General features: G+C 39.5%; 1 protein-coding gene across 1 annotated transcript in view; it reads right to left on the minus strand.

The window, feature by feature from the left end:
• LOC120046421 (integrin alpha-M-like) overlaps positions 1-16,435 on the minus strand; it is a 64,142-nt gene extending 47,707 nt beyond the window's left edge. Inside the window, exons 1-12 of the mRNA XM_038991641.1 lie at positions 16,387-16,435; positions 12,341-12,440; positions 10,980-11,083; positions 10,413-10,483; positions 10,168-10,282; positions 9,688-9,815; positions 8,386-8,528; positions 8,117-8,267; positions 4,295-4,445; positions 3,901-3,974; positions 3,596-3,719; positions 3,383-3,516 (exon numbers count right to left, since the gene is read on the minus strand). Coding sequence (XP_038847569.1) covers positions 3,383-3,516; positions 3,596-3,719; positions 3,901-3,974; positions 4,295-4,445; positions 8,117-8,267; positions 8,386-8,528; positions 9,688-9,815; positions 10,168-10,282; positions 10,413-10,483; positions 10,980-11,083; positions 12,341-12,440; positions 16,387-16,429 — 1,338 coding nt within the window. The 5' untranslated portion in view covers positions 16,430-16,435. The remainder of the gene's footprint in view (positions 1-3,382; positions 3,517-3,595; positions 3,720-3,900; positions 3,975-4,294; positions 4,446-8,116; positions 8,268-8,385; positions 8,529-9,687; positions 9,816-10,167; positions 10,283-10,412; positions 10,484-10,979; positions 11,084-12,340; positions 12,441-16,386) is intronic.
• Between the last annotated feature and the right edge of the window lie 229 nt (positions 16,436-16,664).

Consider the following 16,664-nt stretch of genomic DNA (forward strand, 5'->3'; position numbering starts at 1 on the left):
GCTGTAGGAGGAACCCCTGGCACCCGGCTGCTGTTCCGTCATACGCTCCCGGGAGCGAGAGCCGAATCCCACTGGGTCTGTACGATGGAGGGATGGACGGTGGTGTAGGTAGAGGTGCGGGTGGAGGTGCTGGGGTATTATTTACTGGGAGACCTCCTCTCTCCCATCTGTCCATTGTTTGCAGCACGCGATCCATGGCTGTCCCTAAACTATGCAACATGGTCGCGTGCTGTTGAACCTGCTCTCCTATTGGGAGAGAAGGGCTGGCTGCGCCTGCTGACTCCATTTGAAGAAAGTCCGTGATTCTGTCAGGATTGTGTGCGGAGAAGTATCGGAGTCAAGCGCAGGACACAGGTGTTGAACGAAACCACAGTGTTTTACTCAAAATATAGGCAAAAGTTCCACAAATGGAAATAATCACAAACACACGTAATCATCACAACCACTAACGCACAAACAATCACGGACAAAACAGAAATGAAAGCCAGAGGGTTATATAGGGAACATGATGGGGGAATTGAAACCAGGTGTGTATAATACAGACAAAACAAAACGAAACTGAAAAATGGATCGATGGTGACTAGAAAGCCGGTGACGTCGACCGCCGAACACCACCCGAACAAGGAGAAGGGCCGACTTCGGCGGAAGTCGTGACAAGTAGGATGGAGGGAAGAGGTATCCGGTTTTCCCTTCACCTTAATCTCACCAGGATCCCCCCCTCTCTTGCCTCTGTAATGTCGATGTTTCCTCTTGGGTAGCCCAAAAATGGGGTTGGAATTACAGAGAGAGCCCAGGGCAGATGAGTTGAAGTTGACGCCAGAATTGGGGTAAGTAACTGCCGATCTGTCACGTTCGTCATCGTAATGATTAGACCAAGGCGCAGCGTGCTAGGCCAGTGCACAGCGTGCTACTAACCTGTCACACGACGGTCTAATCCCAGCTCACGTTCCATATTAGTGGGTGAACAATCCAACGCTTGGTGAATTCTGCTTCACAATGATAGGAAAAGCCGACATCGAAGGATCAAAACAATAAAGCACAAGAACAAACGAAACGTGAAGCTACTGGTGTGCATACAGCAACTATCTCTAGACAAGATCCCACAAAGCACAATGAAGAAATGGTTACCTGAATTTGATCCCCAACCAGAGACAACGATAAACAGCTGCCTCTGATTGGGAACCACATCAGGCCAGCATAGAAATACAATTCACCTATATGACCCCCCCTAGACACTATGCAAAACAGCAGCCATCCAGTACAGCGCAATCTTAGTGTCAGGCCTGGTGATGGAAACACAAATAACACTAGCACTTCCACCCCAGAAATGTCTGGTAACACCAGTGCTATAGTGAAAAAGCACCATATATAGTATGAACAAGTCAAATAATAAGTTGCAGGCACTCTGTGTGCAATAATAGTGTTTAACATGATTTTTGAATCCCTATCTCATCTCTGACCCCACACATACAATTTTCTGTAAGGTCCCTCAGTCGAGCATTGAATTTCAAACACAGATTCAACCACAAAGACCAGGGAGATTTTCTAATGCCTTGCAAAGAAGGGCACCTATTGGTAGATGGGTAAAAAATAAAAAAGCAGACATTGAATATCCCTTTGAGCATGGTGAAGTTATTAATTACACTTTGGATGGTGTATTAATACATCAAGTCACTACAAAGACACAGGTGTCCTTCCTAACTCAGTTGCCGGAGAGGAAGGAAAATGCTCAGGAATTTCACCATCAGGCTTATGGTGAATTTAAAACAGTTACTGAATTTAATGGCTGTGATAGGAGAAAACTAAGTCTGGATCAACAACATTGTAGTTACTACACAATACTAATCTAATTGAAAGAGTGAAAAGAAGGAAGCCTGTACAGAATAAAAATATTCCAAAACAATAAGTTGCAGGCACTCTGTGTGCAATAATAGTGTTTAACATGATTTTTGAATCACTATCTCATCTCTGACCACACACATACAATTTTCTGCAGAAACTTTTTGGTATCTTTCCCCAGATCTGTGCCTTGACACAATCCTGTCTCGGAGCTCTACGGACAATTCCTTAGTGGCTTGGTTTTGATCTGACATGCACTGCCAACTGTGGGACCTTATATGGACAGGTGTGTGCCTTTCCAAATCATGTCCAATCAATTTCATTTACCACAGGTGGCCTCCAGTCAAGTTTTAGAAACATCTCAATGATGATCAATGGAAACAAGATGCACCTGAGCTCAATTTCGAGCCTCATAGCAAAAGGTCTGAATAGTTACACATTTCTAAAAACCTGTTTTTGCTTTGTCATTATGAGGCATTGTGTGTAGATTGATGAGTAAAACATTTATTTTATCCATTTTAGAATAAGGCTGTAAGGTAACAAAATGTGGAAAAACGGAATGGGTCTGAATACTTTCCAAAAGCACTGTATGTCCGAACTGTAGGTTTCCCCAAAGAAACATGGTCGCTATGGTAGAACCTTTATTTTGATTGACAATTTTGCGCATTCATCAAAATCCCATCAGGTAGCCTGATTTCAGATGTGTCATGTTAACATGACTGCATATTCAGTGCATGTCGTGTTCCTATTGGTCAGTCACCAGGATTCGCTCGTAACACCAGCCACACTAAAGGCAAAAGAAATATGACACTGCCAGAACTTTCGGAGCCTATGACCGCACGTAGAGGTACTTAATAAGCAGACCTATACGCTGTCTTACTGAACTGTCTCCTGATATGGTTTAAGCATTGTTGTGGACTTCAAACATATCTTTGTAATTTTTCTATAAAACGGTGTGATTTTGAGAGTGAAAACCTGATAAAACTATAGGAAAACATAGCAATTTTACACAGGGCACCTTTCCTTCACTGGGCGGGCCATTTGGGCAATTCTTTTGCCAAATGGGGAACACCCACTTCTCTAGGCATCACTACACAACTGCCCATGGGAAAATGTCTCAACCATTTACCGTGGCTTGTGGCAATTAGCAAGGTTGCTCATTGTCACCACTATTATTTACTATATTCCTAGATCCAATCGTCTGTTCTATTAGGTCATTTTCACAACTAGTTTCTTGAAGTTCGAATCAGAGTCCAATTGTTGTTGTTTTTTTCATATGGGGGTTAGCTTTCACATGATCAAATCTCAAACAAACTAAAATGTTGTTCAACATTCATTAGTTCATTGGACAAAAATTCTCAGGTTGAATCCATCACCTATAATAATCATGGAGCATCACTGTGTGTCATAATTTTCTTTTTCAATTTGCTACTGGTTCAGGATTTACCTGTAGGTCTGCTGCTACCCACATACCTTTTTGGAGAATGCAAGTTATGATATTCAACATTATTTTCAGTCAACAATGTTTCAGTTGTGTACACACCTGTCCAGAAAATTCTATCGGCTTGTCTGTGTCTTTGGACGGAAGAACCACCACTCGTCCAGTGTGTTTAAATCTTGGAGCACCTAAAATGGTAAACTGGCGACTCTGTGTCCTAGCAACTGCTATGGAGTACCCTGAGGTGGGAAATTCACAGGGTCAGAGCCAATAATAACAGTGTACGCTTGGGTGTTTTTTTTCAGTAGATTTTCTCACCCATATAGCTATCTGGTTCCATGTTCAGACTCTGTTGTGGTGTAGGGTTTAAAGTGCTCCCTGTGTATTCCTGGTAAGCCCCCCTCCATTGGAAGGCTCCAACAGATCCCATCTGGAATCCTCCCTGGCAAGGATGGGCAAATGTACTAATTGAAGACTACACATTTTATTTGACTTATATTACGTGCAATTATATTTTAATTAGTGACCAGAAAACAGGATTAGTGCTTGGCATGAAAGCCAAGCCAGCCAATGAGAAATCATGCAGGACTTGAGCCATTTATGGAAAAGGGAGTATTACCTACCGCTGGCACGTATGCTGCACTGAATCCCTCCTGGGCCATTTCCATCTGTATAGATTCCCCAGTAGTCTGAGATCCTGCAATACAGAAAAACTAGTCAACAAACATGGCAGTCTGAGATATCACATTCACGTTAGTGGTTTAACAGTGTGAGATGGTCTGATTCCTATCAACATTCACATGAGTTAGTATTATACAGTATGTCCTGTAGGTTACATATTATGTTATTGTTAACAATCAACTAAGGTAGAGGTAGACTCATACAAGCTTTAGCAGGACAGATATTCAAGATAGGTAAACACCTCATTCACACTTCATTAAAAGTTAGATTGCAATGGTGTGGGGACTGATGAGGACTATAGTGGCTTGACAGACAAATCAAGAAAAGTAAACATACCTTCAATAGGAAAAATGCTGTTCTGTAATGTATTCTTGATTTGGCCAAGTGCTTGGAAGCTGCCCACTTGAAACACGTGGTTGATTGGTGGAGAGGAGGCAATTGTTTGTAACTCGTTTCTTGCTGAGGGCTTAGAAAAGGCTCCGCCCACCTGAGAAAATCCAGAAATAGACACAGATACTTAGTCGCTGTTCATTCAAAATCATAATTTCTGAGTAGTGGCATTATACAGTTGAAGTCCGAAGTTTACATATACCTTAGCCAAATACATTTAAACTCCGTTTTTCACAATTCCTGACATTTAATCATAATAAAAATTCCCTATCTTATGTCAGTTAGGATCACCACTTTATTTTAAGCATGTGAAATGTCAGAATAATAGTAGAGAGAAGGATTTATTTCAGCTTTTATTTCTTTCATCACATTCCCAGTGGGTCAGAAGTTTACATGCACTCAATTAGTAATTGGTAGCATTGCCTTTAAATTGTTGAACTTGGGTCAAAACGTTTCGGGTAGCCTTCCACAAGCTTCCACAATACGTTGGGTGAATTTTGGACCATTCCTCCTGACAAAGCTGGTGTAACTGAGTCAGGTTTGTAGGCCTCCTTGCTCGCACACGCTTTTTCTGTCCTGCCCACAAATTTTCTATTGGATTGAGGTCAGGGCTTTGTGATGGCCACTTCAATACTTTGACTTTGTTGTCCTTAAGCCATTTTGCTTAACTTTGGAAGTATTCTTGGGGTCATTGTCCATTTGGAAGACCCATTTGCGACCAAGCTTTAACTTCCTGACTGATGTCTTGAGATGTTGCTTCAATATATCCACATAATTTTCCTTTCCTCATGATGCCATCTATTTTGTGAAGTGCACCAGTCCCTCCTGCAGCAAAGCACCCCCACAACATAATGCTGACACCCCCGTGCTTCACGGTTGGGATGGTGTTCTTTGGCTTGCAAGCCTCCCCCTTTTTCCTCCAAACATAACGATGGTCATTAAGGCCAAACAGTTCTATTTTTGTTTCATCAGAGCAGAGGACATTTCTCCAAAAAGTCAGATCTTTGTCCCCATGTGCAGTTGCAAACCGTAGTCTGGCTTTTTTTTATGGCGGTTTTGGAGCAGTGGCTTCTTCCTTGCTCTTCCTTGTCAATATAGGACTCGTTTTACTGTGGATATAGATACTTTTGTACCTGTTTCCTCCAGCATCTTCACAAGGTCCTTTGCTGTTGTTCTGGGATTGATTTGCACTTTTCGCACCAAAGTACGTTCATCTCTAGGAGACATTACACGTCTCCTTCCTGAGCGGTATGACGGCTGCGTGGTCCCATGGTGTTAATACTTGCGTACTATTCTTTGTACAGATGAACGTGGTACCTTCAGACATTTGGAAATTGCTCCCAAGGATGAACCAGACTTGTGGAGGTCTACATTTTCTTCTGAGGTCTTTGCTGATTTCTTTTGATTTTCCCATGATGTCAAGCAAAGAGGCACTGAATTTGAAGGTAGGCCTTGAAATACATCCACAGGTACACCTCCATTTGACTCAAATGATGTCAATTATCAGAAGCTTCTAAAGCCATAACATCAATTTCAGGATTTTTCCAAACTGTTTAAAGGCACAGTCAATTTATTGTATGTAAACTTCTGACCCACTGGAATTGTGACACAGTGAGTTATAAGTGAAATAATCTGTCTGCAAACAATTGTTGGAAAAATTACTTGTCATGCACAAAGTAGATGTCTTTACCGACTTGCCAAACTATAGTTTGTTAACAATGCATTTGTGGAGTGGTTAAAAAATGAGTTTTAATGATTCCAACCTAAGTATATGTATACTTCCGACTTCAACTGTATATTAATGAACAAAAAATACAAATATTGTGATTTTAAGTCTATAAAGTCTATTTAAATGTAATAAAAATGTGGCTGCACAGGACAACTAAGTTGTCGTGTAAACCGTTGTTATCGTGACCTGTGACACAAAAACTTGAATACAAAAGAGGCATTGATAAATTCATAATTTCTTTTTTTTAAACTTCTTAGGGCTGCAATCCCGTTAACGAGATCGATATGACAATAGCCAGTGAAAGTGCAGGGCGCCAAATTCAAATTAATTAAATTAAATAAAAATTCCTCAAACATACATGTATCTTATACCGTTTTAAAAGTAATCTTGTTGTTAATCCCACCACAGTGTCCGATTTCAAATAGGCTTTACAGCGAAAGCACCACAAACGATTATGTTTGGTCACCACCAACTCACAGAAAAATGCAGCCATTTTTCCAGCCAAAGAGAGGAGTCACAAAAAGCACAAATAGAGATAAAATGAATCACTAACCTTTGATGATCTTCATCAGATGACACTCATAGGACTTCTTGTTACACAATACATGTATGTTTTGTTTGATAAAGTTCATATTTATATAAAAAAATCTCAGTATACATTGGCGCGTTACGTTCACTAGTTCCAAAACATTCGGTGACATTGCAGAGAGCTACATTATTTTACAGAAATGCTCATTATAAATGTCAATAAATACAACTGTTAGACATGGAAATATAGATATACCTCTCCTTAATGCAACCACTGTGTCAGATTTTAACCATGCAATAATCTGAGACGGCGCTCAGAATATTTTTTTTTTTATCCGCCATGTCAACAGATCAGAAATAGCATTATAAATGTTACCTTTGACAATCTTCATCAGAATGCACTCCCAGGAATCCTAGTTCCACAATTAATGCTTGATTTGTTCGATAATGTCCATTATTTATGTCCAAGTCGCTACTTTTGTTAGCGTGTTTAGTACACAAATCCAAACGCTCGTGCAGGTCCAGCCGAACGTCGGACGAAAACTTCAAAAATTTATATTACAGGTCGAAGAAACTTGTCAAACTAAGTATAGAATCAATCTTTAGGATGTTGTTATCATAAATATTCAATAACGTTACAACCGGAGAATTCCTATGTCTGTAGAAAAGCCATGGAACGCAGGTCGCTATCATGTGAAATGCACATGACCAGGACCTGGCTCTCTGCCAGACCACTGACTCAAACAGCTCCCATCCGGCTCCACAACACAGTAGAAGCCTCATTCAAGTTTCTAAAGACGGTTGACATCTAGTGGAAGCCTTAGGAAGTGCAACATAACCAATATCCCACTGTGTATTCAATAGGGGCTGGGTTGAAAATCGACCAACCTACAGATTTCCCACTTCCTGTTTGGATTTCATCTCAGGGTTTTGCCTGCCATATGAGTTCTGTTATACTCACAGACATCATTCAAACAGTTTTAGAAACTTCAGAGTGTTTTATATCCAATACTAATAATAATATGCATATATTAGCAACTGGGACTGAGGAGCAGGCCGTTTACTCTGGGCACCTCTGGGCACCTTTCATCCTAGCTACTCAATACTGCCCCTGCAGCCATAAGAAGTTAAAGAATATAATAATACGTAATGAAAAAGAAGATCACCTATTATTTTCTATGTGGGGTTCTAGTTTAGTTTTTCTATGTTGGTGTTTGGTATGATTCCCAATTAGAGATAGCTGGCTATCGTTGTCTCTAATTGGGGATCATATTTAAGTAGCATTTTTTCCACCTGTGTTTTATGGGATATTGTTTTGAGTTAGTGTATGTTACACCTCTTTGTTACGGTTCGTTGTTTGTTTCATTCTTTCTTTGTTGTTTTGTGCATTTCTAATAAATAATATGTGGAAACCATATCGTGCTGCAGCTTGGTCCGATAATTATTCCAGCAAACATGACAATTTTGCGTAGAATGGTGTACAAAGAAACACAGCGAGGCAAACAACTTACCCCAATGGCAAATCGAATAATGTTTTTTGCTTCAGCCTCAGAGGCTGCCTTCCCCAGCATCTCGCTGTCATTTGATTCTCCATCTGTAATGACTATCAAGATCTTCTTTGCCTTTGGTCTGGATCCCTTACTCGTTGAAAAGACATCTTGGCTTTTTGATCAGAAAAGGTTGTAGATTCACTTTTTAACATGTTGTATGGTAATATTCTGTATGTTGACTCTATGGGGAAATATACTGTAATATGTCTATATAAATATTATGCACTTACACAACTTTTTGGATGGATGCTGCCGTGAAAGTCCATCCACGTTGTTGACGAATTCTATTCACTTGATCATCCCAATTCATGACATCAAAAGTTTTTAAGTCAAAATGTATAGTGCAATCGGTTGAATATTGTGCAACTGCAAACTGTAAAAAGAAAGAGAACAGGTGTGTCCAAAATTATTGACACCCTTGATAAGGATGAGCAAAAAATACTGTATAAAATAAATAATACAAATACTGAGCTATATTGTACGCTCAGAATTAAAAAAATATATATATGTATTTTATACTAATACAATTGTTCTAAGAAACATATTTTGTTAAACAAGTAATCTTTCTTTTCTCAAAAAGATTGAGGTAAAAATTATTGGCACCCCTGTTTTCAAACTCCAGCACCCTCCCTCCCCTTGTGAGGAAAACAGCACTGAGCATTTTCTAAAATATTTTATGAGATTTCAGAACACATTGGGAGGGATCTTATCATTCCTTCATACAGAATAATTCCAGATCCTTGAAATTCTTTGTATACGCCTATGGACTGCCCTCTTCAATTCAAACCACATGTTTTCAATGGGGTTCAAGTCTGGAGACTGACATGGCCATTGTCAAATTTAGATTTCATGGTCAATTAACCATTTCTTTGGATTTTGATGTGTGCTTGGGGTAATGGTCTGCTGGAAGAGCCACTTATGGCTTAAGTTACAGCCTCCTGGCTGAGGCCACCGGGTTTTTGGCTAAAATATCCTGGTACTGGGTAAAGTAAATTGTATTAGTATAAAATAATATAATTACCCTTTTGTTTTGGCATACAATATAGCTCACTATTTGTATTATTTATTTTATAGTCTTTTTTTCTGATCTTTATCAAGGTTGCCATTAATTTCGGTAGTGACTGTATCTATAAGTATAATGGAGACACTCAAAATACCAACAAGAAGCTTAGTCATATGAATACCTCAGTGACATTTGTATTGTTGATCTCGTCATGACAAATACAATTGCCAGTCTACATAAACTAATAACTACATGTTGCATATTTGACTAAATATTGTTATGTTGAGCAATATCAGGGTTGTGGTCAATTATAATCGAAGTCACTCAATTCAGAGTGATTTGAATAAAACAAAAGGATGATAAATAGCTTCTCCTTTTCAGGTTATTGAGAAATCATTGAAAATATATGATTTTTTTCCGACCTCAACCCTAATCACCAATGATATTTTGAGGAATCACCAATGAATGCAATTAAAACAGTGCAGCTTTTAGCTTTCTTTCTATAATAACATGTAAAAGTAGTTCTTACCTTAGTATCCCTTCCCAGAAATTCCCTGATCAGATCTTTCACGAAGGTTTTCATTTTTACAAAATCACTTCCGTCAACACTTCCTGAACCATCCAATAGAAAGGCTATGTCTGTTTGTCCAGGACATTCTGGTCAAAATGTACAGAAAAAGAGCAAAACAGAGCAAAAATAATGTGAAGTTAAAATGGTAGAGACCCAAACCATTAGTGCTTCATGTAAATGCATAAATGCAATGTAATATTTAGGCATTGCGTTTGTCATTGTCACATTGCAATTTAACATTTAAGCATTGCATTTAAGAATTGGCACTGATAACCCTCCATAATTATGTGGCGTGCTGTGGCGTGACACACACAAAAAAGACAGCATCTGTACCACAATAGGTCTATTTTATTTTAATATATTTAAGATTTGAAAGTCTGTTTATGAAACCTATGTTGACTCAACCAACCCGACTACCTTAATACAACCTTGGATTACCTTCCAGAGATGAAGGGACAGGTTGTCTCACATTAAGAATTGGGTAAATTTCAAAGCACATCCCGTTGTAGGTGGTGATGGTTTTGCACTCTCTTGGGATGGTTGGTCCGCATACCTATAAGGAACAGAAGGTGGGGAGATGATGAACAAAATGATAATAATCACGAAAAGCAATGCACCAATTTGATTATGTCCTTGTGGTTTTTCATCAATATGGCTAAGACGTGAACACACATTCCACTCACCATGGTGTTTAGTGACTCTGGATTCATTGTCATTGACAAACCAAGAGACATATTGATCCCATGACTGGGCACTTTAAAACACAACAGGGGAGAATTTGTGGTATAAACATCTTAGATTTGTATTTGTATTGTTAGACACCCCCCCCCCCCCCCAAAAAAAATATATATTATTCGATTTTCTTGTTAGAGATTAGTCAAGTACCGTCTCTCAACTCATCTCTTATTCTACAGAAGTCTATTGTCACTGTCAGATGAAAACCTCATATCTCCAAAATATAAACTTTTTAGCAAATGGAATAAACAGCCACATTTTACTGTTAACAACCATACAATTATCAAACTTCAAAAGCTATTTTGAATACATTTTGTTAGTCCTAGAGTCATGTAATGTTTATAGTACATTTAGGGAAGTAACTGATTTCATTACATGTAAAAAAAGATGGAAAATTGGCAACAATAGAATTACAAGGTTTTCCTCCGACAACACAGGTAGGCTCAACAGTAATCAAGAAATGTCCCATTCCTAATGAACAGACATATTTGAGTAGTATATTCTACCATACATACCTTGTATTGACAATGGTTTGCAAGATGAATCTCTGACCAGACATTGGTAAACCTGTCCCCTCCTATTTTGCGTATACTCCTCCAGGGGGGCACTTATAAGCAACCTAGAGGTCAAAGGTGTGTTTATGTTATATTAATTGACAAAAATACAACACCAAAAATGATGAAGCCAATTTCAGATACATAAGACGCAACAAGACATTTTTATTCGGATTTAGAACAAAGTTTACTTGATCTGAACGGTCTAGTTTTAGAACGTCTCAAGACGGCTGCTGGAGTTTCCAAGTTTCAACATGTCAAATCTTGAGCAAAATTTTTGCTACGAGACTGATCCATTTAGCCAATCAGAGAACAATGCGCTAACATTTTGTTTTAGCCTTGCAGCTATAGCTAGCCTTGCTTAGCCTTGCTAATATTTCTCTGACAAGTCACAAAGTCTCATCTGTTTGATCTGAATGCCTGGTCTTCAGTCAGCTGTTCTACAACACAACATAGATGCAGTAAAGAAGTCAATGGAACTCGACCAAAACAATGGAAATGGCATGGAAACACGTGGGGGAAAGGTGCCGTGGGGGAAAAATCCCGAATCTCCTCATTGCCCCACAGCAAAATGTGTCAACATTTAGGCTATTATTTATATGTGTATTTCACACTATGTTGAGGTAAAAATAGTGTTTTAATGCTTGTATGGATGTCATCCCATAGACTCATGCTGCTTACGGCCAAATCCTGACGCAACAGGAACTGGGATTTGTCGGACCAGGCAATGTTTTTCCACTCCTCAATTGTCCAGTGTTGCTGATCGCGTGCCCACTGGAGCCACTTCTTGTTTTTAGCTGTGTAGTCATCTGCTGCAATAGCCCATCCATGACAAGGACCGATGAGTTGTGAGTTCTGAGACGTTGTCCTGCACAACACTGTTGTACTGCATTATTTGCCTCTTTGTGTCGCTCCTGTTAGCTTGCATGATTCTTGCCCTTCTCCTTCGACCTCTCATCAATGAGCTGTTTTCACCCACAGGACTGCCACTGACTGGATGTGTTTTCTGTTCATAGCACCATTCTCGTGCGTGAAATGCCCAGGAGGCCGGACGTTTCTGAGATACTTGGGACCGGCACACCTGGCACCATCGCTCATACCATGCTCAAAGTCGCTTAGGTCACTTCTTTTTTTCCCATTCGAACATTCAATCGAACAGTAACTGAATACCTTGATGCGTGTCTGCCTGATTTATATAGCAAGCCACTACGAACCATTTCCGTGTACCTAATACACTGGCCAATGAGGAAAATTACATTTTTGAAAAAGAAAGAAAAGGTCAAACCAAGTCACTAGACTTGTCTCCATATGCTTTTTCTTACCTTTCTGGGCTATTCTGTACCACCTTGTATCCAAACCCAGCAGCAGCAGGTTTGCTGACATACTTCCAAGCAACTGGGTCAATGTTAAAAGCCAAAGCACCTTGAGGCAGTAAGCAGAGGAGACAATATATCAGAAAGAGCATTACCACAACCCAAACATTCCACATTTTATTTCAAAACATGTATGATAATCTATTTAAGAGTGTAAGATATTGTAAGATATTGAAACCGATCTCAAAAATCGATCTCATAAACTTGACTGGGACAGCTAGTGGCGGTTGGTCCTGCCTCATCTTAAATGGCACCAACCGCCACTGAGTGGAGGATATACACAGGTATACGCCCTATACCCACTTTTTTTTTCCAGTGGGCATTGCCTATACTCATTACTTAATCCCTACTGTTGCGTATCGAAGTAGTGTAGTGGAGGTATACAACGTATTAATTATACAGGACAACAGAAAAACATGCACAAATTAGCAAAGCACATGACATATATTCACGTCTGGAGCATAAATAGCCTAATTTCAACAGTATTTTGTATTTAACTAGGCAAGTCAGTTAAGAACAAATTCATATTTTCAATGACAGGAACAGGTTAACTGCCTTGTTCAGGGCTGACCTTGTCAGCCTTGGGATTTGATCTTGCAACCTTTTGGTTACTAGTCCAACGCTCTAACCACTAGGCTACCCTTCCACCCTGCTGAATATCATTTGCAGGTAGAAAGAGTGCGCAGCTCTCAACTGGTTGTTGCATGGAGCAGCTCACAAAATAATGACATCGGCACCTGGTAGGTAGGAAAGACGTTTCAACTTCTGGTATCGACCAGTAAATGCTAACTAAGACAACAATCAGTATGCAAACCAGGTATTGAAAACGTTTGGTCCGTAATCTTGGTTAGTAGGCTATTTGTGATGCCCAATTCATTCGTCATGAACATTTCTAAAGGTTTTCCCCAAAAAACTTCCCAATAAAATGTTGACAAAAATGTAGGTCTACCTGACAGAATGATATAATGTTGATTTGTATCAATGGGGGGAGCATTTGTTTTGCTCATTCGACTACAACTACAACTTCCCAGACCTCAAAAACAGTCTCCAGATATGGTTGAAGCATTGTTGTGGACTTACATTTTTTAAGAACATACATTTTTTATTTATTATTTGAGAGTGAAAATCAGACAAATTTATAGGAAGACAAAGGATTTTCACACAGGGCGAATTTCCTTCACAAAGAACCCACTTCTCCACACACAACCATTAGGCTAGCATTTCCCAATCAAAATGTACTACTACTACTCGAGAAGGCAGAAGTTTCCATACGTTTTCCCATGGTCTATCTAGCTAGCTTTTGTTAATGTGAAGTCAATGTTATTGGTTGACTCCACTGTCACTCCAACGTTTTGCCCTAATACAGGCAGATGGCAGATGCCTTCTATCAAGCTTCTGAACAACTAGCCAATGACCATAAACCACCATATAACATCCTTATTGCATCTTTTTTTAATCTTCTCTTTCCTTTCCAACAAAAACTGAAGAGATTAAATTAGAACATCTTTGAAAAGAATAATCTAATTATTACAAATGTTATTATTTTATAAATCCTTAGTCTTTCTCTGAAAGCGTAGAAGGCCCACATTGTTCCCCACTGTTTTTGGGTTAGTAATAATTTATCGAGTGGCTCCATTTGCCCTGCGCATGCATTTTTTCACCATTCTGAATGTCTAAAGAATCTGTATCTTCTTCTGAATAAGATCACAGAAATACTGGACATTTTGAACTCCTATTATGTTGGCGATAAAATTCCAAACATGTTCTTGAATTGGACTCATTTTTCTGGTCTCATTCTTGACTCGGTCTCGAACCTCTTGTCACCCTCCCGGCCTCGGTCTTGAATTGGTCTCGCCGCCCCCCCCCCCCCCCCCCCCCCCCCGGTAGTGGTCTTGACTCAGACTCGAATCCCTCCGGTGTTGAATCGGTCTCGCTTTAGGTGGTCTCAAACACAACACTGATGTCTAATAAGCATTTACATGCATGAATTGATGACCTCTTGGTGACAAGTTGCAACACAGTACACCCACACACTAAACCACTGAACAAATATATTATCGCAACATGTAACAATTTCAAAGATTTTACTGAGTTATAGTTTATAAGGGAAATCAGTCAATTGAAATAAATTAATTAGGCCCTAAACTATGGATTTTACATGACTGGGAATACAGATATGCATCTCTTGATCACAGATACCTTAAAACAAAGTTTAGGGGCGTGGATCAAAAAAACTGTCAGTATCTGGTGTGACCATGATTTGCCTCATGCAGCGCGACACATCTCCTTAACACAACGTTGATCAGGCTGTTGATTGTGGCCTGTGGAATGTTGTCCCACTCCTCTTAAAGGGCTGTACGAAGTTGCTGAATATAAGTGAGAACTGGAACATGGTGTTGTACATGTCGATCCAGAGCATCCCAAACATGCTCAATGGGTGACGTGTCTGGTGAGTATGCAAGCCATGGAAGAACTGGGATATTTACAGCTTCCAGGAATTGTGTACAGGTACTTGCAACATGGGGCTGTGTATTATCATGCTGAAACATGAGGTGATAGCTTATTCCTGCCCTCACCATAACCCATTGCTTATGCCTGCCTGCCCACACCATAACCACACCTCCAACATGGGGCACTCACGTCCCTCACAATGTTGACATCAGCAAACCGCACGCCCACACGACGCCATAGATGTGGTCTGCGGTTGTGAGGGACGGTTGGACATACTGCCAAATTCTCTAACACGATGTTGGAGGCAGCTTATGGTAGATAAATGAACATTTACTGTAATTCTCTGGCAACAGCTTTGGTGGACATTCCTGCAGTCAGCATGCTAACTGCACATTCCCTCAAAACTTGAGACATCTGTGGCATTGTGTTGTGTGATAAAACATTTTAGAGTGGCCTTTTATTGTCCCCAGCACAGTGTGCACCTGTGTATTGATCAAGCTGTTTAATCATCTTCTTGATATGCCACACCTGTCAGGTGGATGGATTATCTTGGCAAAGGATATATGCTCACTAACAGGGATGTAAACGAATTTGAGACAAATATGCTTTTTGTGGGTATGGGACATTTCAGGGATCTTATATTTCATTTCATGAAACATGGGACCAATACTTTACAAGTTGTGTTTATATTGTTGTTCAGTGTACTGTATATAACAAGCACATGTAGTGTAATTAATGCTTATATTGTAACAAGTCTTACAATACATTATGAATGTGATAAAGGGGCTGATGTTTATGCATCATGGACAGGTTCATAATTACACTACGTAAGTTTCATGTGTAAAAGCTTAGAAAAATTTTCATAGCTGTAAGCATGCTACACTTTCAATAATACTAGTATGGCCCTCTATTAAAGAACTAGAGAACCCAACATGGTCTGAGGGAGGCAATAACCTGTGGCTTCATAGAGTTTCCTACCACAAGGTTTCAACATAAAATGTACGTTTGCATTTACTTACACCCTCACATTATATGGAGATAGATTTCTATGGAAACAGGACTTTGGTAGTAGTGTAGCAAGCCCAAAGTCACTACTGTAGTAGTAGTAGTACTAGTAGTAGCAGAGGTAATAGTAGTTGTAGGAGTTTTGTACGAGGAGGAAAAATGACAAGTGAGAACTGAGGATGTCTAAAATATATCAATGGATCTGCAAAACCTGGCACAAATGTAGTCTGTGGAGATGCAAGATCAAGACTGTAAATATATAACAGTAAGTTTTATGTGTAAAAGTATAATAGTCTCTATCAAGCATTTATGTATGGGAAGACATTCAATCATCTGGGATTAGTATCCAATTGCTACGCATTTAAAGAAGCTTCCCTGACTTATTTTCCAACCTCTTTCCAAATGTACATGTTTTATGTCATTGGATGATACCAAAAATGACAAAAAAAAAGTAAAATATTGGCAGACTATGGACTGAACATTATTACAACTGAACATTATTATTTCCAGCAATGTTACAGTAAATATATTTTGCCTACCTGATAAGTAGAATGAAAGGGGTATTATCCAATCCATTGTCATGCTCCCATGAACACGCAAATGGAAGGAGAGGTCTGAGTTCTGAGGTCTTAAGATTGTGCCAGTTTGAGAAGAGGAACTTGATAAAGAGGAAATGGCTTCGGTTAACACTTTATTTGGATAGTTCCAAGTACCAGCTGAACTGATGGGGTGAAACTCTAACAATATTTGATCCAATCTTCTCCACTCTCTCTCCATTTAGCTTTCCCCCTTTCTCTTGCTGTATAACAGGATTCCC

Source organism: Salvelinus namaycush, chromosome 4 (genome assembly GCF_016432855.1).
Source record: "Salvelinus namaycush isolate Seneca chromosome 4, SaNama_1.0, whole genome shotgun sequence".
Lineage (NCBI taxonomy): Eukaryota > Metazoa > Chordata > Actinopteri > Salmoniformes > Salmonidae > Salvelinus > Salvelinus namaycush.